The sequence below is a fragment of the Xyrauchen texanus genome, chromosome 31, assembly GCF_025860055.1.
Source record: "Xyrauchen texanus isolate HMW12.3.18 chromosome 31, RBS_HiC_50CHRs, whole genome shotgun sequence".
NCBI lineage: Eukaryota > Metazoa > Chordata > Actinopteri > Cypriniformes > Catostomidae > Xyrauchen > Xyrauchen texanus.
The window spans coordinates 1,964,786-1,989,927 of record NC_068306.1 but is presented as its reverse complement, the minus strand read 5'-3'; the positions used below and the strand labels follow the sequence as shown (position 1 = coordinate 1,989,927).

At 38.4% G+C, this 25,142-nt stretch overlaps 2 protein-coding genes and 1 pseudogene across 9 annotated transcripts in view; all 3 read right to left on the bottom strand.

Annotated features, from left to right (window-relative positions):
- LOC127625007 (zinc finger protein OZF-like) overlaps nucleotides 1–25,142 on the bottom strand; it is an 81,441-nt gene that overhangs the window by 11,867 nt on the left and 44,432 nt on the right. The window contains exons 1-3 of one of the 4 annotated variants that reach the window (XM_052100049.1): nucleotides 10,034–10,173; nucleotides 7,850–8,072; nucleotides 6,421–6,516 (exon numbers count right to left, since the gene is read on the bottom strand). The exons of 1 other annotated variant lie outside the window; for it this stretch is intronic. In XM_052100049.1, coding sequence (XP_051956009.1) covers nucleotides 6,421–6,432 — 12 coding nt within the window. In that variant the 5' untranslated portion in view covers nucleotides 6,433–6,516; nucleotides 7,850–8,072; nucleotides 10,034–10,173. Of the gene's footprint in view, nucleotides 1–3,049; nucleotides 3,166–6,420; nucleotides 6,517–7,849; nucleotides 8,073–10,033; nucleotides 10,174–25,142 lie in introns of those variants that run through there. 2 more of the 4 variants (XM_052100048.1, XM_052100051.1) reach the window with 2 other exon arrangements.
- The window catches only part of LOC127625515 (zinc finger protein 665-like), an 83,847-nt pseudogene that overhangs the window by 40,042 nt on the left and 18,663 nt on the right, over nucleotides 1–25,142 (bottom strand).
- On the bottom strand, nucleotides 13,958–24,974 carry LOC127625041 (probable inactive protein kinase DDB_G0270444). Of its 5 annotated transcripts, none has more exons than XM_052100096.1 (5): nucleotides 24,928–24,974; nucleotides 18,368–18,519; nucleotides 17,921–18,260; nucleotides 14,299–14,367; nucleotides 13,958–14,179 (listed from the first exon to the last, which is right to left on the bottom strand). In XM_052100096.1, the coding sequence occupies exons 3-5, from the start codon at nucleotides 18,258–18,260 to the stop codon at nucleotides 13,968–13,970; spliced, it is 621 nt and encodes a 206-aa protein (XP_051956056.1). In that variant the 5' UTR covers nucleotides 18,368–18,519; nucleotides 24,928–24,974; the 3' UTR covers nucleotides 13,958–13,967. The 5 variants fall into 5 exon arrangements, with proteins under 5 accessions (XP_051956056.1, XP_051956055.1, XP_051956057.1 ...); XM_052100095.1 differs by having other exon boundaries at nucleotides 24,917–24,957; XM_052100097.1 differs by having other exon boundaries at nucleotides 18,383–18,519; nucleotides 24,917–24,957.

Sequence of the window (25,142 nt, the reverse complement as noted above, 5' to 3'; positions counted from 1 at the left end):
CAAGATAGTAGCCAAGCGTAGTTTGTCGTCTGAAGTGGGAACGTTTCAGTTTAATGCCAGAATTCAATAATTTAAACCCCAAATCAGAGCTTTTCTGTTAAAAGAACATGTTTTCTCCCCGGTCTTTTCAATAGTATCTGGCAATCATGCGCGCGCGCTCTCTAACGCAAGAAGCGCGGATGATCTGAAAACACAGATGAGCTGGAGTTCAGCAATCTTCATTTGAGATTGTCAACTTAAATTGAAGTGTCAAATTCAGTCGGCCTGTGTTCTGTCACGAGCCGCTTGCGCTGTTTGTGCGAACAAAATGCAGGCTGATATCCCAGCAGTGTTTTTAATGTTGATGCAATGTTTCCCAAATATCCACACGATTTCAAATGTGACACTGATTTTATACAACAGTTAAAAAGGAGGATAGCCTGTAGCGATGCTAGGTGTCAGCTCTGCCATAAGCAGTGATTGTAATAAGCTTTGCACATTTTGACGGACTATAAGATGTAATGTTTTACCTTGACAAACTAATACATCATTAAAAAGATATGACTCAAGTTTCAGTATTTGTCTTAATTTGTGTCAGGAGTTATGCAATTCCAATTCCAAACCCCCCCCCCACCACCACCTTAACTAACACATTTTCTGCGGGAAACCCTGGAGTTGCATGTCATCAGCGTTGACATCTCGGCCTGGATGAAGGAACACCACCTGCAACTTCACACAGCCAAGACCGAACTCCTTGTCTTTCCAGCCAACCCTGCTGTTGAACACAACATCACCATTCAGCTGGGTACAACTGCAGTATCGCCTTCCAAAACGGTCAGAAATCTAGGGGTAACCATCGATAACAAGCTAAAGACCACATCTCAAAGTCTGCAAGATCATGTAGATTTACACTCTACAATATCAGGAAGATAAGACCCTTCCTCTCTGAACATGCCACACAACTGCTTGTTCAGTCACTTGTCATAACTAGACTGGACTACTGTAAGTGTCATTGCAGGCCTCCCTGCAAATGATCCAGAATGCAGCAGCACATCTGGTCTTTAATGAACCAAAGAGAGCATGTTACACCACTCTTTGTCTTTCTCCACTGGCTGCCGGTTGATGCACGTATTAATTTCAAGGATCTGATGCTGGCATACAAAACAGTCACTGGGTCTGCTCCAGCATACCTAAAATCATTTCTGCAGAACTACGCGCCCACCAGAATCCTGCAGTTGGCTGAGGAACTTCGCCTTGTCGTACCAACACAAAGAAGCACCAAAACACTTTCCTGGACTCTCAGTTTCATCATACCACGTTGGTAGAATAACTTTCACAATGCCATCCGTGAAGCTGACCCACTCTCTGTCTTCAAAAAAATGACTTAAAACACACTTGTTTGCTGCGATCAGCTATTATCACTCAAGCTACACCATGTTAACATTCAGGTAGAGCTCTTCATTTAACCACTAAAGAGAGCTTCACTAATAAGCTTCCAGAATTGTCTCATACTCAGGAAGCCAAAAACGTCTAGAACAATATAATAACAGAAAACATAAAAACAACCCCCTCCCCAATTAAAGAAAATTCAAGAAAAAAAGCTTGCACCATGGTACAATGGTCACACTCATGCTCTCAAGAGCAGCACAGAAAATGAAGCACAAGTGAAAGAATACATATAGATATTTCACAGTGCATGGAAGGATAGTGTCTAGGCACTAAAAGCTGCCAGGTCAGCATACTTTACCAAACTCATAGAAAATAAACACAAAAATCCTAGGTGTCTATTCAGTACTGTTGTGACATTGGTTTGGAATAAAGCATGAACCAGAGATTCTGTCACTGCACAATAGTACTGACCTCATACATTTCTTTACTCGTTAAATATAAAAATACAGAAATAAAATTGGAACTATGCAATCAACTGTCACAGCACCTTAGAAAACAATGTCTAAAAACAGTTCTTCATAAGCAACTTCAATCCTTTGCTGTCATAGGTCAAGAAGAGCTAACAAAATTATCAAAAAATCAAAAGCCACAGCATGTATGTTAGATCCAATACCAACTAAGCTCTTAAGAGGTAATCTCAGAACGTCTTCTTAATATTATTAACTCCTCACTATCCGTAGGACATGTCCCAAGAAACTTGAAAATGGCAGTTATCAAACTGTTATTAAGAAGCCACAACATGATCCTGGAGAATTGGCTAAATATAAACCAATTTCAAATTTACCATTTATGTCAAAAATACTAGAAAAGGTAGTGTCCTCCCAACTATGTTCATTTATACAGAGAATTGGTATATATGAACAATTTCAGTCAGGATTTAGGCCCCATCACTGTACAGAGACTGCACTTATTAGAGTTACAAATGACTTCCACTTATCTGATCATGGCTGAATTTCTCTTCTAGTGCTTTTAGATCTTAGTGCTGCATTTGACACGATAGATCACAAGATTCTCTTGAATAGGCTATAGAATTATGCTGGCATTATTGGACTTGCATTAGAATGGTTTAGGTCCTATTTATCAAAACTCTACCACTTTGTATGTGTAAATGAGGAATTGTCAATCAAACAAAATTTAAGTATGGAGTGCCACAGGGATCAGTTTTAGGGTCTCTGCTTTTCTCCTTATACATGCTTCTCCTGGGAGATATTATCAGGAATCATGGAATAAGGTTCCACTGTTATCCAACGATACCCAACTTTATATTTCTTCTAAATCCAACGAAAATTCACAATTCTCCAATTTAGCAGATTGTATTGCCAGAAATTTCCTTTATCAATTCCGACAAAACAGTTTCTTCTAAATTTCTTTAAAAAAACTATATAGAAAGCTTTGAATGGTCTAGCTCCACAGTAATTAAGTGACCTTCTTACATGCTATATTCCATCACATTCATTATGATCACAAAATTCTGGCTTGTTAATAGTTCCTAGAATTTCAAAATCCACAAAAGGAGGTAGATCCTTTTTGGCTCCTAAAGTATGGAATAGTCTCCTTGACACTCTAGATTAAAGACTCATCTATTTAGCCAGACATACACCTAATTTATCCATCAACTCACAATTAGGCTGCTTTAGTTCGGTATGCCGGAACTAGAAAGGTCTATCATGATAGATATCTCTGGATTCATATCCCGAGTTTACCAGAGCCAGACAGTTCCAGCCCCCATTCCTCCACTGCTATTCATCTCTGAGTGATGACAAAATGCAGCCGGTGCTAGCCAGACAACACTTCAGTCTTTTACGATGGACTTCAGGGGATGAATTGATGCCAACACCAACTGACCCCACCGAATCGACCTGTTGGTTAAACGGAGATGCACCTCATTGATCTCTGCCTGCATCACCTTTGTCTATTGATGGAGTACACACTTGAAACTGAATATATAGATGATCGTTAAATTGCCAACAAAAGCCTTCATCAGCCAAATAAGAAAGGACAATGCATCGATGTGTAACTGCAGTTAATCCAGGATGGAATTCAAATACATTAGTCATTAATCTTACAGTTTTTTTTTAAATACTAGACCTTAACACTTACTTAGTTTACTAAACTTAAACCATGATGGTTTAAATCGTGATGGCTGACCAACATCACGATGTAGAGCCACCATCGTGATGCCACGCCCCCTTTTGCGAGTCTTGCTAGTGTGACTCACTAATCCTAGTCTCTTCTATAGTTAACCTAAAAACTTTGCAGGGATTGCTCTGTAAATTAAATTGAGAATATAACTAATGCATATATGCTATTTTAAATACTGTAGTATATGCCAGAGACGTGACATGTTAGTCTGTGAAAATACCGTGTCAGGCAGGCTACACAAATATTGATCTTGACATTGTTAGCTTCGTCTTTTTTTTACATGTCTTACACTGTACATTTAGATTAAAATATTTTATGTTGTAAGCTACAAGAAAATAGCCTTTATTAATTAATTATTAGTATTTGTAGTGTCTCAGAAAATCTTGCTCATTGTCACATAGCTCTTGTATACACTGAAGCGGCAGTTTAAGATAAACCCAGACCAGCGAACGTCAAATAACTTTTGTCTGGTTAATACTTTTAAAGAAAAATTCCTTGGCCATAAATCCATAATGTCAAATCAAATGAAAGAAACAAGGTGAATATGAATAACACACATTTATTAAAACATAGAAGAACAACAAATAAAACTAGAAAACAGGAACAACACTCAGACCGAAACTCGGCATTAACATTTCACTTATAATTAGCAGCACAATTAACTTCAGCACAGGCTACAAAATAAATTATGTTATTGAAATATTGTAAAGTGGTCATATGAACTACACAAATGATCGTTTAAAAAATAATATGCAAAATCGAATAGCTCCGCAACGGATGGCGAAAAATGCGTAAAGAAGTCTAATATCTCACGATATTCACCATAGACCATGTTTAAATTTCGATGTTTCTGGCCAGAAATACCAACATATTCACTTTATCTGGTTTTAATAAGCTGCGGATTGGAGTAACTACACTACCCGCTGTGCTGAAGACCCGCTCTGATGGAGTACTGGTAGCACACAGATATTTCCGTGCTAATCTTGCCATGAACGGAAACCTTTTGTCGTTCGTTTTCCACCAAGTCAGCGGGTCCTCTTCCCCATCAATGGCCATTTCCTGCAGGTACATGGTCATTTCTGCCTCGACCTTTTGCTCATCAGTGAGCGTGGCTGTGGCTGCTCTCTTCACAAGAAGGCTGCCCAAAGACGACTTTTTTTTCTTAGGCGCAATATATTAAAAAGCCCGGATGAGTACTAATTTGTTGGGCTAGTAAAATAACGAAATTATAGTTTTTCAGTAGAAAAAAAATATCTATGTAAAGGGATATATTAAAATAAAAAGTGCACAACTCTTCGTAAGTGGAAGAAATATTTTTCCCCCTTACGTGCAACCTATTGGAAAGCGCGGATGAGTCAGTTGGGATAGTAAAATAATGAAATTATAGTTTTTAAGTGGAAAAAAATATTTATGTAAAGAGATATATTAAAATAAAAAGTGCACAACTCTTCTTAAGTGAAAGCTAAAAAAAAATGCTTCACGTGTCGTGCAACCTACTGATAAAGCACCGACGAGTCATTAGTTGGGTTAGTAAAATAACGAAATTATAATTTTTCATATAATTTTTGAAAATTATATGAAATTATATAACCCCCCCCAACATACTGTCAACATCGTCAACTGCCAATTTAGGGGACATCGCCCAACCCTAATATCCTCCACATTTTTTCAAGATTATAAACTATTTGTCCAATGAGTTCACTTTTAGAAAATTAGCTTTTGAACATTTTAACTTTTTTTTTAAATATTTTTAATCTTATCTTTACTTCGGATCGCATTTGCTGAGCTTCTTCAGACTATTGAATATCAGGAATGTATCATATATGTAAACCGTTTTTTTTTTTTTTTAAACGCATACGTTTTTCTTTAATATCGGTGCACACAGCATGTACACATCAATGGATGATACTATGAATACTATGAAATACGATGTCCGAAAGTTTCCCCCAATACTTGGTGCAGGATGCCAGCTTGAAAAGGGGCATGACGATTCGCTTTTATCAGAACCGGTGGCAACCTGTGATAGGGGTAACATCAGGACCAATATTACAGTCCTATCAGAAGGGCAGCAGCTCCCTTTTGATTTCAATTATTTGTGAAATTAAAATGACAATAAACCGGCTACTTTCAATGAATTGTCTTAATACTCTCCCCATTTTACCAAAACTTAGGAGGAATAAAATTAGAGACATATGGGAGGCGAATTTGAGATAAACACACATTTGTGTATGGAAACGCTTAAGGGCAGATTTATTTTGCAATAAACCAAAACTTATAAGACAAAGTTTTTTTTTTTAGGCATGACGTCATCACGCACAATTTGTTTATCGATAAAAGGCCATTTGAATTGAAACTGTCGATAACAAAATAGCGCGAAAAGTGGATGGAAAATAGGTTACTGTCTCCTTAAGATGATTCGATTGTTTTTCCTCTATTTTAAGTCGCTTTGGATAAAATCCTCTGCCAAATGAATAAATATAAAACATTGATGTCATTAAATAAGTCTGATTTTTCATTCCATCAGTTACTCCTGGTCGGACGCTGCTGTAAATATTTAGTTTATCCGTAAGGTTTCTAATCCCACCGAAGTTTAATGATGCAACGCTCAAATATTTAGTAGTGTGTAAATTGTGACTCAGTGCCCATTTACCACACAACTAGACTAAATTGCAACGCACGTAACTGATGCAACCGACCCCTCTAAACTGTTTTTACTGTTTCTCTCACCTCGTGCATGTCACCAACTAACAAAACCATCTAAAACACCAAATAGATTCAAAAACATCATGCACAGAAAAATAAACATAAATACAAATGCCAATAATAATGTAAAACACATTGAACACTTACCGAAGTTAGCATCCAAACTATCAGCTCTTCTTCTTCTGGTGTTGTTCAATGGCGGTTGACAAGCCAACACATGGTGCATTACCGCCACCAACTGGACTGGAGTGTGAAGCATTAATAAGAAGGGGGAAAAAAACTGTATATAATATGTTTATTAAATCCTGTTTTCCTGAGATAATTAAGTATTCCTCTTTGTGTATTTTTGACTGTCCTGAGGTACAATTCAATAGGTTTGGTAAGGTGAAATTGATTGAATCTACATTTCTCCATTTATTCAATAACTCCTCTCTTTCCCTTGTAAACATGACACAACGTAATAATACATGTTCAACAGTCTCTGCTTCACCACATGTCAAGCATCATCCTGTTTGATGTTTCCCTATTTTGAACAATGAATGATTTAAGCCAGAATGTCCTATTCGGAGCCGAGTGATAATTGTATCTTCTCTCCTATTATTGAGACCTATTCTCCCTTTTCCAGCTTGTGTTTGGATATCGTATAGGTGTCTTCCCTTTTCTTCCTGGTCCCACATTTCTTGCCACTTTATATTCATAAATTCTCAAATTCTTCCTTTAACTTCTTTATTGAGTGGTATATGAACTTCAACATCCATATGATCCATTGCCTGTTCAGCCAGTTTGTCCACTATTTCATTTCCTTGTACTCCCACATGTGCTGGTACCCAAAGAAATCTCAGGACCATCCCCAGTGTCTGACTTCTAAGCAGATGTAGGATCCTTTGAACCATCGGTGAATATGTGGAGCATTGAAGAGTATTCCTGATCTAAATACTGCTATACAATAACCTTCTTAGCTGTATATATTTCATTCTTAATTTTATATTGTAGATGGAAATCGACTAGAGCCATGCGGAAACAACCAGGGAGGAACTGTATATTTGGGACTACAATTGTTGGACTAACTGAAATTTCTGTAATTCCCAGCCTCTTTATTTGCTGTCCAACTAAAACTTCTTATATTATTATTCCCATACACCCAGCACTCTTTTAGTATTTCCTTAACTGGGTGTGTCTCAGAGTGTCCTTTCATATTAATCCAATAATTCATTGTTAATTTAAACTTGCGTATACACATGGGCATTTCTCCCACCTCCACTTGCAGCGCTGTTATTGGAGAGGATCTGAAAGCACCACAACATATTCTTAGTGATTGTGTTGGTACTGTTTCAGTTTTCCTCATCAAGGCTAATGACGCAGACCCATATATTATATATCCATAATCCAGTACGGACCTGATCAATGCACTGATTCATTATAAAGATATTCGACTAGCTCCCCATTCCAGCTAGACATCTTAACAAATTATTACTTTTTTACACTTATCTAATACTTTCTGAACACGAATCTTAAAAGTCAGCCTAGAATCCATCCATATCCCTAAATATCTTATAACTTTAACCTGTTCAAGTACCTGATTGTATGATTCACTCCGTAAGGCCTGTCGATCCTTGGCCTGAGCTTGAAGGAGCTCATCAGCTTTAGTGATTACAGTCAACATAAACTCTACAGGCTCTTACAGATTCTACATAAATAGCTTTACAGCGTTCAGCTCCAGTTAGGGTTGTGTGTGTGACTCAAACTCTCTCTCCTGGTTTGGCGTTCAGCCGGCCTTTTAAAGCCTGTCTCCAGCGTCACTGAAATGAGACACAGGACTTTAGAGTCAATAATCACCATGGCTCTTACCGCTTCCTCTCTCCCCACTGACAGAGACACAATAACGTGATACTGGATTAAAAATATATATTTTAGTAAGGATGATGATGTTAAGACTATTTTAAAAACTGATGATGTATTTGTCTCCTCTTTACCTTGTCAGTGCTGTTTATACTGTATTTGCTGTCTAGCAGTTAGAAAGTTTTGACTTCCTCCATATAACACTTTATACTAGAATATTCTCAGTGGAATTAAAATGGGTCACATAAGTTTAGTGTTTTCCACTGGCCACTGCAATATTGAGCAAAGCCAGACTGAATCATGCAAGTTTCACTGTTCTAGCAATCTTATCTCTGGAGCGAGCTGGTGTGCAGTGTGGCAGTTCACGTAAAAGTGCAGATTTATGTGGAATACAACACACAACTAAATCGGTCATCAGACTGATGATTTTATTAAAAGAGCTTCTTATGCCGAGTTTACACTACATGATTTTAAGCCCGATTTTCACTCGCCGACAGTTTTGCGGAGATTGCCGACAAAAGCCTGAAATCATGGGCAAATCGGAGCTCGCTCCCGTGAGAGATGATTGCAATATATGCAACTATCAAAGACTTGATTTGAAAGAAGCGCCGACGTGAGCGAGATATCTAAAATGTCAAATATCTGTACCCGTCTGCGATTCCAAATCGTGCAATGTGAAATGTGTTTTGACTGAATACAACTGCAGCGTTGACCTACAGCCAATGAGAGAGCAAGAAACGGGGCACGGGAAGTTTCAGTGGGAGGAGTCCTGATGTACCTGCAACTGAACATCAACTAGCATGGCTGTGGTATCAAGAAAGTCTCATTGGACCGAAGAAATGGAGGAAAAAGTAGTGGAACATTGGCAGGAGCACCAGTGCCTATTTGATGTTTCCTCTGAACTGAACAGAGAATGGCCAGACTGGTTAGTGCTGAAAGAAAAGCTACGGTAACTCGGATAACCACTCTGTAAAATTGTTGTGAGCAGAATAGCATCTCAGAATGCACAACATGTTGAACCTTGAGGCGGATGGGCTACAACAGCAGAAGACCACGTTGGTTTCCACTTCTGTCAGCCAAGAACAGAAAACTGAGGCTGTAGTGGGGCTACCATCTGTGTACCTCAGCAGAAATCCAGATTTATCAGACCAGGCTGTTTTTCCAATCGTCTACTGTCCAGTTTTGGTGAGCCTGTGCCCACTGCAGCATCAGTTTCCTGTTCTTAGCTGACAATATTGGTCTTCTGATGCCGTACCCCATCCGCCTCAATGTTCGACATGTTGTACGTTCAGAAATGCTTTTCTGTGTAGCACTGTTGTAACCCAAGTTTATTTGGGTTATTGTCATCTTCCAATCAGTTTGGACCATTTTTTCACCGATTTCTAAAGATAATTAGAAAATAATAGGTTAAAATATTTTCTGACGTTTTACTTTTCATATATCAATGAGAAAAATTTTTAAAATCAGGACAAATCTAGAACAGGATACATTTTTTCACACTGAAATTACGTGAGACAACTGGCTTTCAAACACATATTGACCTACACATTGCATAAACGATACAAATAAGCTACACATATATATTTGCTCAGGCACTTACTGAGTCTAAACACAATTTAATTAACATAATGTCAGTAATTCTCCCAAATGACAATTTTACTGTCATATCATACTTTTCATGTGTTAAACTTGCTATAGTTTACTTCCACGTTGTTTCTTCATCAAATAACAATGTCAAATATAAATCAAGTCAATCACTGAGACAACAGCACCACCTTGAGTAGCACTTCTATTAATTACATTTTATGATTAATTCGAAGGAAAAAAAAAACTGCAGTGTCTCTAAAGTCCCTACACATTTTTGGTACAGAAGCAAATATAAAAAATATATTTTAAAATATAAATATATTTGTGAACTGACCTGTTTCGAAGAGCAGTTGTCAGTTTAGGAGACCAGACTGATTCTGACCACAGTTGTACACCTCTGGAAGGTGTAGTGGAAATCTCACTACACCCAAAAATCTCTTGATAACATCTAGAGTTTATGTAGATGCCAAAAAAACAAACAAAAAAAAAAAGTCTTCCTTTAAAAGTAAAATTCTCTATCACTTGCCCCTCCAATATTCCTCTCGTCCTGGACAAGTGTTAATGTCGAGCCCTGGTATAGTCAGTATTCAGTGATGTTAACTTTCATGTCATGTGAGCACTGCATTCGTTGCACTGCAGGATGGTCTCATCTTAAGGCACGGCTGCACATGCAATAGTTTGGTTAGGAGGCACAAATGCTTTGTTCACACAACAGAATTTTTTTTTTCTCAGATCTGATGTTTTAGACTGACTGTTCAAACTGCAGGTTATATGTGGACATTTCTGATTTCCTTCTGTTCAGATGGCAGTCACTTTTGAAAGCAGGTCCACATTAGCCTTAGTAAAGAAGGAAACTTGCATATGTTCACCATGCATGAGTGTTTAGCAATAGATGTTTAGCATTGTTTATGTTTTACATGAGGGCAGTATCCAAAAATATCACCTTGATACAACTAAATGTCAAAATTATTTTTTACAGTGAAATTCAATCTTTGGATTTATCATCACTATTTACTTGATATCTTTGGACCAGAAGATGATTCTTACTCACTGTGACTATGTGGGCAATTCTTTTTTCATTTTGCCATAAAGAACTTGCTGAGATGAAACTTTTCTCACATGAAGAGCAGTGGTATGGTTTTTTTCCCAGAATGAATTCTTTCATGTATTTTCATGTTTTGTGACTTACTGAAACTCTTTCCACAGTGTGAGCGCTTGTATGGTTTCTCTCCTGTATGAATTCTCTCATGTGTTTTCAGGTGTTCTGACTTACTGAATGTCTTTTCACAGTGTGAGCACATGTAAGGTTTCTCTCCAGTATGAATTCTCTCATGTGTTTTCAGGATTCCTGATGAAATGAAACTCTTACTGACTGAGTGAAACTCTTTCCACAGTGTGAGCTTGTATGGTTTCTCTCCAGTATGAATTCTTTGGGGCTCTTTCAAGCTGCTGGTTGTAATAAAGATCTTCCCACATTCAAAGCACATGTGAACGCCCACACCGGTATGTATTTTCTGGTGCATTTTCAAATAGGACAGGTGTGCAAAACTCTTTCCACAAAAAGAACACTGTGGCAGCGGGGAACGGGCGCCTGTCCCCACTGCCACAAACACTTGTAATGTTTCTCTTTTGTGTGGGTTCTCTGGTGTTTTTTTTAGATATGCTGCTACAACAAATGTTTTCCCACACTTATCACATTCAAATGGTCTTTCTCTAGAGTGGCAGCAGAGATGATTCTTGAGATTGTCTGCATTTGCAAAACTCTTCCCACACTGATGGCATGTGTAATGCCTCTCTCCAGCATTAACTCTCATGTGTGTATTAAGATTGCTTTTACATTTGAAACTTTTCCCACACTGAAGGCATGCAAAAGGCTTCTCTCCACTATGAACTCTCATGTGTATATTAAGATTGCTTTTACATGTGAAACCCTTTTCACACTGAGAGCAGGTGAAAGATTTCTTGGCTCCTCTTCTTTGAAGTTTTTTTGGAGATAAATCATTTTCAGTCTTTGAACAACTAATAGATTTTTCTCCAGTTATGAAATCATGTTTCTCCTCCACTTCCATCAGCTCTGCAATGAACAGTAAATTGATGACAAAAACAAATTAAACCCCAATATAAATGGCAGATCAACCCTATTTTTTTTTTTGCTCTGCAAAAGGTAAATAATTGTACCATCAATTCAGATTAATAACTTAATTTTATGATTATATTCATTTATAGCAGTTGATAGAGGCATAAAAATGCAAAATCTGACAGAAATGTATTACTTTCATCACTATATTATTACAAAATGTGATACAGGTTGTCTCAGATTACGCAAACCTTCATATGACAGAGGTGGAGCATGTGAGATTGAAGAGAAAAAAGCACACTTTGAAATTAAGATGGTTGAATGGATGCTGATGAGTTCAGCTTTCAATGTCATTATTCCTTATTGTTTGAGTAGAATGTACCAAAATATTGCTTGTATTTCTCCATAAAATTTGTTATTTACTAGGGATGTGCACAGTAACCATTTTGAACATTTGAAGTTTCACAAACTGTTAATCAGTTTTCCAGCTCTCTGCACTCCGGACACTTCCAATTTTGTTGGTAGTATATCAATATTGTTTTTCTTTTTTAACCTCATGTTATTGGACGATTCTCGACTGTTCTCAATAAAGCTCATTAGTTGAGATTGTAAACCCCGTTGAAGTTGAATGTTTCAGGTTGGCACAGCATTTCATCCAAATTAAAGAAAATTCAGTTTTATCTTTAAAGAAAAAAAAAACAAAAATCACCTGAAGAAGAAGAAAAAAAAAGGATAAAAAGGACCCTGGACCAGATCAACCTGATTTACACTTTCAGCAGCAGTAAAAGTGATCGAGGATGAGTTAACACCTCCGCTTTCTCCAGCTCGTGTTACGGAAAACAGAGTTGGCTAGATAGATGTGATATCAGTAATGCCTTTTATCGTTTAAGGTAAAGAGTTTTTTTTACAATGCCATATATTTATGATCAACAGAAGTAATTTAATATATATATATATATATATATATATATATATATATATATATATATATATAGTCTTTAACTTCAGGATCTATTATTTGCTACAAGACTCAAGCAATAATATATTTAAATCAAAGAAAAACATGCAAGAAGACATCTAGGCCAGCATGTACTACACGTCTTTCATGAACATCGGACTGACCTCAGGGCAGCTGAGAGGAGATGGCAGAATTCTAAAAGATCCAACAGATCTAGGTAAGTATCGGACTCTGCTTGCAACTTTTTCAGATAACTTTAAATCTGCAAAAAAAACTATTACCAGACCAAGACCAACAGCACCACAGACACTTGCAGCTTGCTTGGAACATTCAACAAACTTCTCTGCCCTCCCCTCCACCACTGACAGCAGATGTCTTGGCAACATTTTTTACTAATAAGGTTACAACCATCAACAATAAATTCTCAGCACCTCACCCTGTCAAACAACCGTTTCTTGTATGCAACTCCTCTGTCTCCATGTTCTCTCCTCTGACTGGCACAGAGGTCTCTAAACTCCTCTCCAATCACTCCACTACCTGTTTCCTTGACCCCATTCCTTCTCACCTTCCCAAGGACATCTCTCCATCCATCCTACCTGCACTCACACACATAATTAACACGTCACTGCTTACAGGCACTTTACCCACTACATTTAAGCAGGCTCGAGTAACCCCACTGCTGAAGAAACCCACACTTAACCCCAAACAAATAGAACACTACAGACCAGTGCCCGGTTGCATAAAGCACCTTAAGTGTAATTTTCCCTTAAGTTCGCCCTTATGTTTCCCTTAAACCTAAGGGTTTTTTCTGCAACACCCTTAAGTGTTCCTTAAGGTTTTTTTTTACTGAAACATCATACACCCTTAGAATTACCCTTAGGTGTCTATCTTTTACTTAAGTAATCCCTTAAAAAACGTTAACTGTAATTTTCCTAAGTACAGTTTAAGGTTAGGAAAACTTTACGTTAAGAGTAACGCAGACAAAAATAAGACGACATGGCTGAATTTATGGAACCAGCTGAAGATCATTATGTGCCAAGAAGAATTTTTAGGGATAGGGAGAACCCTTTGAACCATTTTAATTTATAGGCTAGTGCTATTTAGTATTAATATTATATATGAATGTATTAGCTATATTGTATTTTGCTATTATTATTGGTATTTTGTTAATATATCTGTCCTTGTAATTACATAAATAAATACAAAACTTTTCAGATCTGTCATAAAATGTATTTATTCGACAATTGATGTGATTGTTATTTTCCCTTCACTTTGTAGCTGCAAAAGTTTGTTTTTAAGAATGATGTTGTAAAGGTCTTGATTTTCCTTCTCCTTTTTAAGTTTTTCGATCTCTAATTGCAGTTTTGTCTTTTGTAGCTGTAGGACGTCTCTCGGCAGTTCCAGCACTTCTTCTCTTGTAGAGGCTGGAGAGGGTTTGCGTCTTTCTGCAATTCACAAGTGTTTTGGAGGAATTATGAAATATAATATAATAAATAATATTGGGGCTGATCTAAGTCAAATTAACAAAACTAAAATAATTGTTAACAAATAAGCAATAACTCACTTTGCTGCCTGGTTTGGCGTACTGCTGGCACTCTGTCAGTGTTGAAGCTGCTTTGATTGTTGGAAAGGTCTAATGCGTGAAACAAAGAAATACCAATCAAAATTGATATTTATATACAAATAAAAAAATATTTTCTTACGCCTGTCATGATCTTTATATCGTTTATCCTCATAGTGATACATTTTATTTGATTTAAGACAATAATGTTCTCTCACTCCGTGTTATATTCCTCTGGTTGAGTCGCTTCACTCTCTAAGCTGCCAGGGATGCCAGCCAGGACAGGTGAGTCCGTCCCAAGGATGTCTTGGACCAGTTTAGTAGTGTCTGACAATTCTGTTGGCGGTGGTCCTCCACCTGCAGTTTTGTTATCGTTAGCTCTCTGTGATATGGTAACAAAATGCACTCGGTGCGTTACCAGTTTTGTTGGACTCCCTCTTATGAAGGCTTATTTCTTTTTTTGCCCCCACAGAGACGTTTTCATATTTTTTAATTACGTGAAACACTTAACGGTTTCCCTTACCTAAGAGAACTGTTTAAGGGATTATATGCAACACCCTTAAATCATTCCCTTAGTTAAGGGGAAATCACGCCTTAAGTCCCAGACTTAACGGAAAAACTTAAGGTGCTTTATGCAACCGGGCACAGTCTCTCTCATCCCATTCATGGCAAAAACACTTGAAAGGGCAGTTTTCAATCAAATCACTGCCTATCTCTCACAGAACAAGCTGCTGGATGACAATCAGTCAGGCTTCAAAAGTGGACACTCCACCGAGACTGCCCTGCTGCCTGTCACGGAGTCGCTGATTCTGGCGAAAGCTGAATCCAAATCATCCGTCCTGATTCTGCTGGACCTTTCTGCAGCCTTCAACACAGTGAACCATCAGATCCTACTCTCTACCCTCTCTACTCTGGGCATCACAGGAGCTGTGCTTGACTGGTTTAACTCCTATCTCTCAGGTAGGTCCTTCAAGGTAGCTTGGAGAGATGAGGTATCCAAGCCACATCAGCTACTTAATGGGGTACCTATGGGATCAGTGCTTGGGCCACTTCTCTTCTCTATATACACAACATCATTCGGGCACATGGTTTCTCTTACCACTGCTATGCTGATGACACGCAACTCTACTTGTCTTTCCAGCCCAATGACACCACAATGACTGCTCAAATCTCTGCCTGCCTGGCAGACATCTCTGCCTTGATGAAGGAACACCACCTGAAACTCCACCCAGCCAAGACCGAACTCCTTGTCTTTCGAGCCAACCCTGCAGCTGGGTATAACTACAGTAATGCCTTCCAAAACAGTCATATATCTAGGGGTAACCATCAATAACAAATTCAGTTTCACAGACCACATCTCAAAGACTGCAAGATCATGTAGATTTACACTCTACAATATCAGGAAGACCCTTCCTCTCTGTACATGCCACACAACAGCTTGTTCAGCCACTTGTCATAACTAGACTGGACTACTGTAACTCTCTCATTGCAGGTCTCCCTGCATGTGCAATTAGACCTCTGCAAACGATCCAGAATGCAGCAGCACATCTAGTCTTTAATGAACCAAAGAGAGCATGTTACACTACTCTTTGGCTCCAGCATACCTAAAATCATTTCTGCAGAGCTACACGCCCACTAGAAGCCTGCGGTCGGCTAAGGAACGACACAAACAGGCACCAAAACACTTTCCCAGACTTTCAGCTTCATCATACCACATTGTTGGAATGACCTTTCCAACTCCATCCGTGAAGCTGACTCACTCGGTCTTCAAAAAACTAGTTAAAAACACATGAGCACTTAACTAGTCACTAAAAAAAAAAAAATCTTGTTGCACATTAATCTGTTTTGAATACTATTCTGATGCCAGTGAAACTTTGCAATATGGCACTTTTCATACCACTGTCTCCTTAAGATGATTCGCATATGTTTTCTTCTTTTGTAAGTCGCTTTGGCTAAAAGCCTACCAAATGAATAAATGTAAATGTATTTACAAATGCCTATAGAAGGTAAAATAGGACAAGGCATTTTCATCAAAAATAACTACCTAATGTTTTCCTCCAAAATGTATTGTCTTTTTGATGTAGTATTGTTGGCTTCATCTGTTCTTCAGCGAGGTATTTTTAATATTCTGGTTGCACTGCACTTTATAATTGTGAAGATGGGGAATACAAATTATTTTTCATAACATTTGGTTCCAAAATATAAGATACCCAATTATTGAAATTCCTTCCTACTCCCTTCATGACTTCACAAACTGTAACAGTGGCAGTAAAATTAACTTTAGTTGTTCAACATTTAGAAAGAATTCTTGTTAGTTGGTAATTTTAAATGTTGCAGGTAAAATTTACATTTTGTCATCACTACATCTTTTTTATATTTTATCCTGGGACACACCAGGGAATGGTTCTCCCTCACAAACCACATTTTTAGTGCCACCCTGCGGCAAGGGGACAAGTTTGAAAAGTCCAAGATGGCATTTCCTAAAGATGCACTGAGCAACACCTTGCAGACCTATAGGTACAGTATTCAATGGAAGTAAGCTGAAGTCTTATGGCACTTTCCACTGCACGTTACGGTTCGTCTCTGCTCGATTTACTTTTCTGAGCTTGCTTTTCACTGCTGTTTTGTGCCACCTCAACGTGGGTGGGATTATAGGCTGATCGTCATAGTTGTGCCGCCTCTACTGCTGTGACAAAATCTTAAACACGACCCAAACTGACCAAAACAATAACACGACCGCTAGCTGTTAGCTACTAGCTCCTTGCGCTGCATAAAGCAGTTGCTGCATGTTGATTTTACACAAATGTAACAGTTAAATTGGCCTGTTTTTTTTTAGAAGCTTTCCAGTAGTTGGTCAACTAAAAGTGAAGCTTTCAAGCAGAGTATAGAGTTAACATAACATCCTCCATCGTGGACTCCAACAACGCCGTGGCTGAGTCCAGGGCATTCTCCCTCCCATTGCTCGCCGGTCGATTACCATAGATAGCTTCCATTTGGTTTAATCACTCCGGCTGTTGTGGTCTTTGAAGGTTCTGTAGTCACAAGTTTTTTTTTTTACTGTTCCCTACACTGTTGGTAGGTCCGGTGGTAGCCGTGTGCGGGTAACAGCTGAGATGCTTCCTGAGAGACATTTCGTTCGACGACGTTTCATTTGTCGCTAACGAGAGGAACGTCTGCACCTCGTTTATTGTCCACGCCGTGGTTTTGCGCACAGCCATTTCTTTTTACAATTCGAAAGTTGCGTGAACAAATGATACTGCTATCGCTGTTGCTAACTTTAAAACTGCCGGGTTGATGTCCCGTGTACTAAATCCAGTGATGCTGGTAGTGATGATTCTCTCTGACCAATCAGTGATCTGCAAGATTTTGACGTCACATTTAGTATCGGCTCGGCTTGCTTGGAACCTCGACCAACATGGTAATAAAAATGAAGTAGGAATATATATATGTTAACTGCATGTCCTAACGAATGCTGCAATAAAACTTAAGTTGTGATATGTTTGTAGAGGATTTTATTATCGTGAAATTTTGTTTTTTCAGACAATAATCGTACTATAAAAAATTCACACCGTGACATCCCTAGATATAACCAGAAAGAATGTGATAACAAAATACTAAAACATACCTGAAGGACTATAATCATCTTCATCACTCTGTTGTTCCTCTGCTGTGTTTTCTTCTTTTATCTCCTGCTGCTTCACTTCAATCTTCACTGGTGTCTGCAGCATCTGCTGTTCATCATCATCTTCATCACTCTGTTGTTCCTCTGCTGTGATTTCTTCTTTTATCTCCTCCTTCACTTCAATCTTCACTGGTGTCTGCAGCATCTGCTGTTCATCACTCTGTTGTTCCTCCGTTGTGTTTTCTTCTTTTATCTCCTGCTTCACGTCAATCTTCACTGGTGTCTGCAGCATGTACTGTTCTTCATCATGAATCACATCCACCTGATCTCTCATGATGAACATCTGAATAAAAAACATCATCATCACTATAATGGACTGACATTCATCAAAGTCTAAAACATTATTATATGATTATGCAGCTCTGTTAAACAAAATAACAGAGATGGTACAATTGGTTAGCTTGCCACTGCTACAGTATGGTGTTATGCAGCAGATGAGCCACAGAATGCTGAAGTCTTGTGAGAAAGGTTTGTATTTCCCCTGGGGGCGGAGAATTGCAGGTCTGTGTCAATGTCACAAGTCCTGCTTTGTTCTGTAGCAGCTGAAATAAAGCAGATGCACATTCATTGATGTTAAGTCAGACATATTGTTTCCATTTTCCAGGATTCCAAGTTTTATGACATAAAGGTCACAGTGTGTGAACTAAAGCCCTTTTTGAAGAATCCTGTTAATGGCTCTCGGTCCGTAAGACTTATTACTGCCGATTTCATCTTCATCTGGATGTGAACTCAATGCTGAAATACTACTCGCTTCCAACAAACAAAATATATTTTCGTAACAGCAGTCGCTAATATGTTTATCATCTTTACATTATATTAATATAGTTGTATGTGTTAAAGGTACACTCAGTTATTTTTTCCCCAGTAATAAAGTTTTACTCTTAAATAAATTAATTGCAATTTTGAAACGTATAAAATCATGACCGCTCACATGAGATGAGGACATGGGGAAGGGGTGCCCTCATGGGGAGCGGCCATTTTAGAATGAAATGACATGCTTAATCTCAGTAACCATCTTGTTACTTTCACTCATGGATTAAATTATTCATGGATGATTGTGAATAGTGAATTTCTACAGTGGGATCTGTAACTGAAAACAACTGATTTTGAATGATGGCACATCTACACTTAGGTGTCACTATAGACTCAGCAAAAAAGAAACGTTCCTTTTCCAGGACACTGTATTTTAAAGATAATTTAGTAAAAATCCAAATAACTTTACAGATCTTCATTTTAAAGGGTTTAAACAATGTTGTCCATGCTTGTTCAATGAACCATAAACAATTAATGAACATGCACCTGCAGAATGGCCATTAAGACACTAACACCTTACAGATGGTAGGCAATTAAGGTCACAGTTATAAAAACTTAGGACACTAAAGAGACCTTTCTACTGACTCCAAAAACACCAGAACTTGCCTATTACGTTCCTCATCTAGGGGGCAAGGTGGTAATAAAAAAATAAAATAGAGATTTCAGCCAACCGCCAGACCAAGATCATGCAACAACCAAAAGTAAATTATTTTATTATTTATTATCAAAAATTATTCTTTAAAAGATAAGAGCAGCAATAGTTCAATTAGTCAGCCAACAGTAATCACTGAGGGGTGGAGCTATTCAATCACGAGTCAAATAGTGATTCGGTCCTAAGAAATCACACAGCACACATTAGAAAGGTAAACAAAACCAAACACAACACTGGATATTCACAGTGCATGAGGACTGCAGATGTGGCCAGGGCAATAAATTGCAATGTCCGTACTGTGAGACGCCTAAGACAGCACTACAGGAAGGACAGCTGATCGTCCTCGCAGTGGCAGACCACATGTAACATCACCTGTACAGGATCGGTACATCTGAATACCACACCTGCGGGACAGGTACAGGATGGCAACAACTGTCGGAGGTACACCAGGAATGCACAATCCCTCCATCAGTGTTCAGACTGTCCGCAATAGGCTGAGAGAGGCTGGACTGAGGACTTGTAGACCTATTGTAAGGCAGGTCCTTACCAGACATCACAGACAAGAATGTCACCTATGGGCACAAACCCACCTTCGCTGAACCAGACAGGACTGGCAAAAAGTGCTCTTAACTGACAAGTTGAGGTTTTGTCTCACCAGGTTTGATGGTCAGACTCATGTTTACTGTCGAAGGAATGAGCGTTACACCGAGACCTGTACTCTGGAGAGGGATCACTTTGGAGGTGGAGGGTACTTCATGGTCTGGGACGGTGTGTCACAGCATCATCGGACTGAGCTTGATGTCATTGCAGGTGCAATCTCAATGCTGTGCATTACAGGGAAGACATCCTCCTCCCTCATGTGGTCCCCTTCCTGCAGGCTCATCCTGACATGACCCTCCATCATGACATGCCACCAGCCATACTGCTCGTTCTGTGCATGAATTCCTGCAAGACAGGAGTGTCAGTGTTCTGCCATTGCCAGCGAAGAGCCCGGATCTCAATCCCATTGAGCGCGCCTGGGACCTGTTGGATCGGAGGGTGAGAGCTAGGACCATTCCCACAATACCACAGCTGCTGTACAGTATCTTTAACTTTGTTGTACCAGTACAAAGAGGCATCTGCCAAGCCATACACAAATTTGTTCAACTTTGACAAAGTTCCCTTACACTGTACTTCTGAAGGCGGGTGGATGTATACATTTATCGTCAATTCTCTTCCGTGTAGAATATCTGCTTTAATGTCCATGGTGTTCAGCTGCCATTTCCTCTCACAAATCACTGCCATAATAGATTAGATTGCAGCGGATTGACAGGGTTTTTCTTCTGGGTGCCAACTTATAAGTAAATTATAAGTAAATTGTTTAATCTTAAAGTCAATCATACAAAGGTTCCAACTTGGTTTTTTAACAGATGAACCATATTGAACATAAGACAATAATATTACAGATAACAATAACCTAATTTGCATTGCATGAATATTTTTATAGTCATTTCATTCTCCTACTATAAAAAAAAAATAATAATTCATAAACAAAAAAAAAATATATATATATAAATTCCTCGTGAATTCAGTTCAATTTCTCTAATACAGTTTTCTAGAGGTACCTCTCCTACACCTGATTAATTCATACAATTGACCGTTGATCTGTAACCATTAACAATATAACTGGAATAATACAATTGTTACTCACAATACAATATTAAGCCATCAAAGATTTATAACAGAAGTTCAACACGCATTGATTCAGTCTACACACTTCGAACATTCATGATTCAATGATTCACTTCAAACTCTTCATGATTCATTCAACAGTTCAAATTTTCAGGATCTCTCACTGTCCAACAATTCAAAAGTCTCAGTTCAAAGATTCAATGTCTTAGTTCAACGAGTCAGTGACTCAATTCAAACGCTCAGGACATCTCACTGTTCAACGATTCAATGACTCGATTCATTGACTCAATTCAACGCTCAGGACATCTCACTATTAAACGAGTCAATGACTCGATTCAATGACTCGATTCAATGACTCGATTCAACACTCCGGACATCTCACTGTTCGGCGATTTAGTGACTCAATTCAAACACTCAGGATATCTCACTGTTCAATGATTCAGTGACTCAATTCAAACACTCAGGATATCTCACTGTTCAACAATTCAAAAGTCTCAGTTCAAACACTCAGCAACGGAACAAGCAAAGGTCCTCAAAAAAGAAAAATAAACAGTGAAATACTTGTTGGAAGTTCGGTCTGCACCAGAGTTCAGCGGTAATGGAAAACCGGAATTTCTCTTCACATCAGCCATTTAGTTGTCATCTCTCGTCTCGTGGCCAGTATTGTTCCGTAGCGAACTGCCAACCGTAGCTACCTGAATCCGGCTCAATCACTGTGTTTAGACTTCCAGTATTAATCTAATTTTCACCTCTAACCTCCAAGTTCAGACAAAAATAGCATTCAGGTTAGTGAGTAGAGTACATTCTCTCTCTAGCTACTCCCTTTCCATTTTGTTTCTTTACTTTTATACTCGCAACTCTCTATGACAACATCGCCCTCCTGTGGACATCAGCACCATTTTTGGTGACAACTTCCAGTTCGTCACAAGATAATCTGAAGCACAAGTAATCTTTTGGAAGGTCATTGATAATTATTTCTTCAATACCTCTTGCAACTTGTCTAGCCTTGGCACTACACCATTAGGTGTTTCTTTGACAGAGCACAACCACCTTGTCAAGTAAAGTGATTTTTATTGTCATTCAACCATATACAGTTAGTACAGTACACAGTGAAACGAGACAACGTTCTTCCAGGACCATGGTGCTACATAAAACAACATAGGACAAACCCAGAACCACATAAGACTACACAGACTAAATAACATACCAGTCAGTCCAGTCTCTGAGTATTGAGGAGTCTGATGGCTTGGGGTAAGAAGCTGTTACACAGTCTGGCCGTGAGGGCCCAAATGCTTCGGTACCTCTTGCCAGATGGCAGGAGGGTGAAGAGTTTGTGTGAGGGGTGTGTGGAGTCATCCACAATGCTTGTTGCTTTGCAGATGCAGTGTTTTTTGTAAATGTCTTTGATGGAGGGAAGAGAGACCCCGATGTTTTCACTATCCTCCGCAAGGCGAAACGGTGCAAGTCCCAAACCAGGCAGTGATGCAGCTGCTCAGGATGCTCTCAATAGTCCCTCAATAGAATGTAGTGAGGATGGGGGGTGGGAGATGTGCTTTCCTCAGCCTTCGAAGAAAGTAGAGACTCTGCTGGGCTTTCTTGGAAACAGAGCTGGTGTTGAGGGACCAGGTGAGGTTCTCCGCCAGGTGAACACCAAGGAAATTGGTGCTCTTGACGATCTCCACAGAGGAGCCGTCGATGTTCAGTGGAGAGCGGTCACTCCGTGCTCTCCTAAAGTCAACAACCATCTCTTTTGTTTTGTCCACATTCAGTGACTGGTTGTTGGCTCTACACCAGTCCGTTAGCCACTGCACCTCCTCTCTGCAGGCTGACTCGTCTTTCTTGCTGATGAGACCCACCACGGTCGTGTCATCGGCGAACTTAATGATGTGGATTGCAAAGAGCACTAATGACTTTAGTACTTGAAGCTTACAGTTGAGGAATTGTGACTTGGACCTGCCTGTCTTGACTTGGCATTTGAATGCAAAGACTTGTGACTTACTTGTGACTTGTAAAACAATGACTTTTCCCCACCTCTGGTAAATAGGCTACAGCAGTGGTTCTTATCTGGTTTTGCTTTGGGACCCAGATTTTACATTGGAAATCAAGTGGCGACCCACCACAGTAAAAACATAATCTGTATTTAATGTATCCTGGGACACATTTCCTTGCATAGTTTGTTCATGTTTTTCTAGTATTAGGACATGCATCAAGTGACATTATTTTTGTTGCTGATGTTAACAACAAAAGCTACAGAAAGTTTTGTCTCCCCCTTTTAAAAATTGAAGAGCATATTTACATATATGAGCTCATTATTATCCTGTTTGTTTCCTCATTTCAAACAGAACATACATATTACACAGGAGGAAAGGCTGCTCATTACCAGTGTTTGGTCAATGTAGCTACAAGTACACACCTGAGCGCTATAATGTCTAACACCTGTTTCTGATTACAGTGAGCACCGGGGAGAGTGATAAAAAGGGACCACATCAGAGACAAAAGGAGAGAGAACTACCAGACGAAAAACGACTGTGTTGAATTGTGACCGTGATCTGATGAGTGTTGTGCTGAAAAGCCATTTTTAGTTTGTTTAAAGTTCTACCTTTGTGTTGAAATCCCAAGTTTCCCATTTATGTGAAAATTTGCCAAAACACATTTATTAACTGCAACTGTTGATACAAAATTGAAGTCTAATAGATTCTACCTTTACATTATTTAAAATGAAACTATAACACGGTCAAAATCTAAGTTTCTTTTACTCATGTAAATTCGTGAACATTTATTTTAATGGTGATATATAATGAAAAAACACTTTTTTATCACAATGTTGCTGTTTGCCATGTCGGGGCTGTGTACTGTTTAAAGCTGTCTCATTCATTTCCTATGGAGTGTTGCACAGGGGCTGCGTGGGGTGCCGACCATCTGCTTATTCTGAATTTTCAGATCTGATTTGAGCTTTGGATGCATTAAAAAGTTTTAACTTGAGTATGCGACACCCCGACCAATTGTGATGCATTCCAATCAAATCTATGTGCATTAATAATATTTTTTTGTTAAACTTTATCATAAACACTTGATAATTGTAAAAAGCATTATATTATTATATAAAGTAATATATAATGAATTTAATATTTTATTGGTTTTTTTTATGTTGTCTCCACATGTTCCCTCCAAAAGTATTGGCGGTCATGTGTCCTAAGGGTCTCCATAAGTTTCAAACCTGTATGTTATTATTTTGTGAATCACCATAGAAACTGCAATATTAAATTTCACTGAACCACTCACTTAAATAGAAAATAAATCTGTAAAATTGTCACCCTTTAAATGAGCCTATAATTAATTATTATACATCCATTTGTGAATGCAATAGTTTAAAGGCATTTTTCTAGAATTTCATATATATTTCTATAATTGGTTTTTGGTTTTGAATAAATAAAACAATGAGTACCTGAATTTGCTGGGTGTTTAATGAAACGTAAATATATAGGCTGATTTATTCCATTTTTAGTGTTTAGGATTTTAAATACAAAAGTAGAAAATATATTGATTGAATAACATCGTTTCAAGATCAAGTAAACAAACCAATTAGATCGATTTATGTTAGTTTTCAATTGCGTGAATGACGTAAATTCAGCGTGACTTTGATGAGCAAAAAGATGTGGAATCAACTATGTCGGTTTGCTATCTGGGCAGTAACAAAACAAACTATATCAGACGATAATAAGCTTATTTTGCAGTCATTAAAACATGCACAGAAAAATAAACATCAAAATAAATACAAATGCCACAAATAATGTAAAACACACCGAAAACGTACCGGACTGAGCATCCAAACTTAGAGATTTTCTTCTTCGTGTGTTTTCTGTCGGTTTATAAAAACAACTTCTGATTCATTTCATCGCCTCCTGCTGGACTGGAGTGAATAAAACACCAACATCGGATTAATCAGTCCTGCTGTTGTTCAACTTAAAAATACTTATTTTTGTGACCAGACTTCTATTACTATTGACATTTCCTAAATGTTTCTATCAT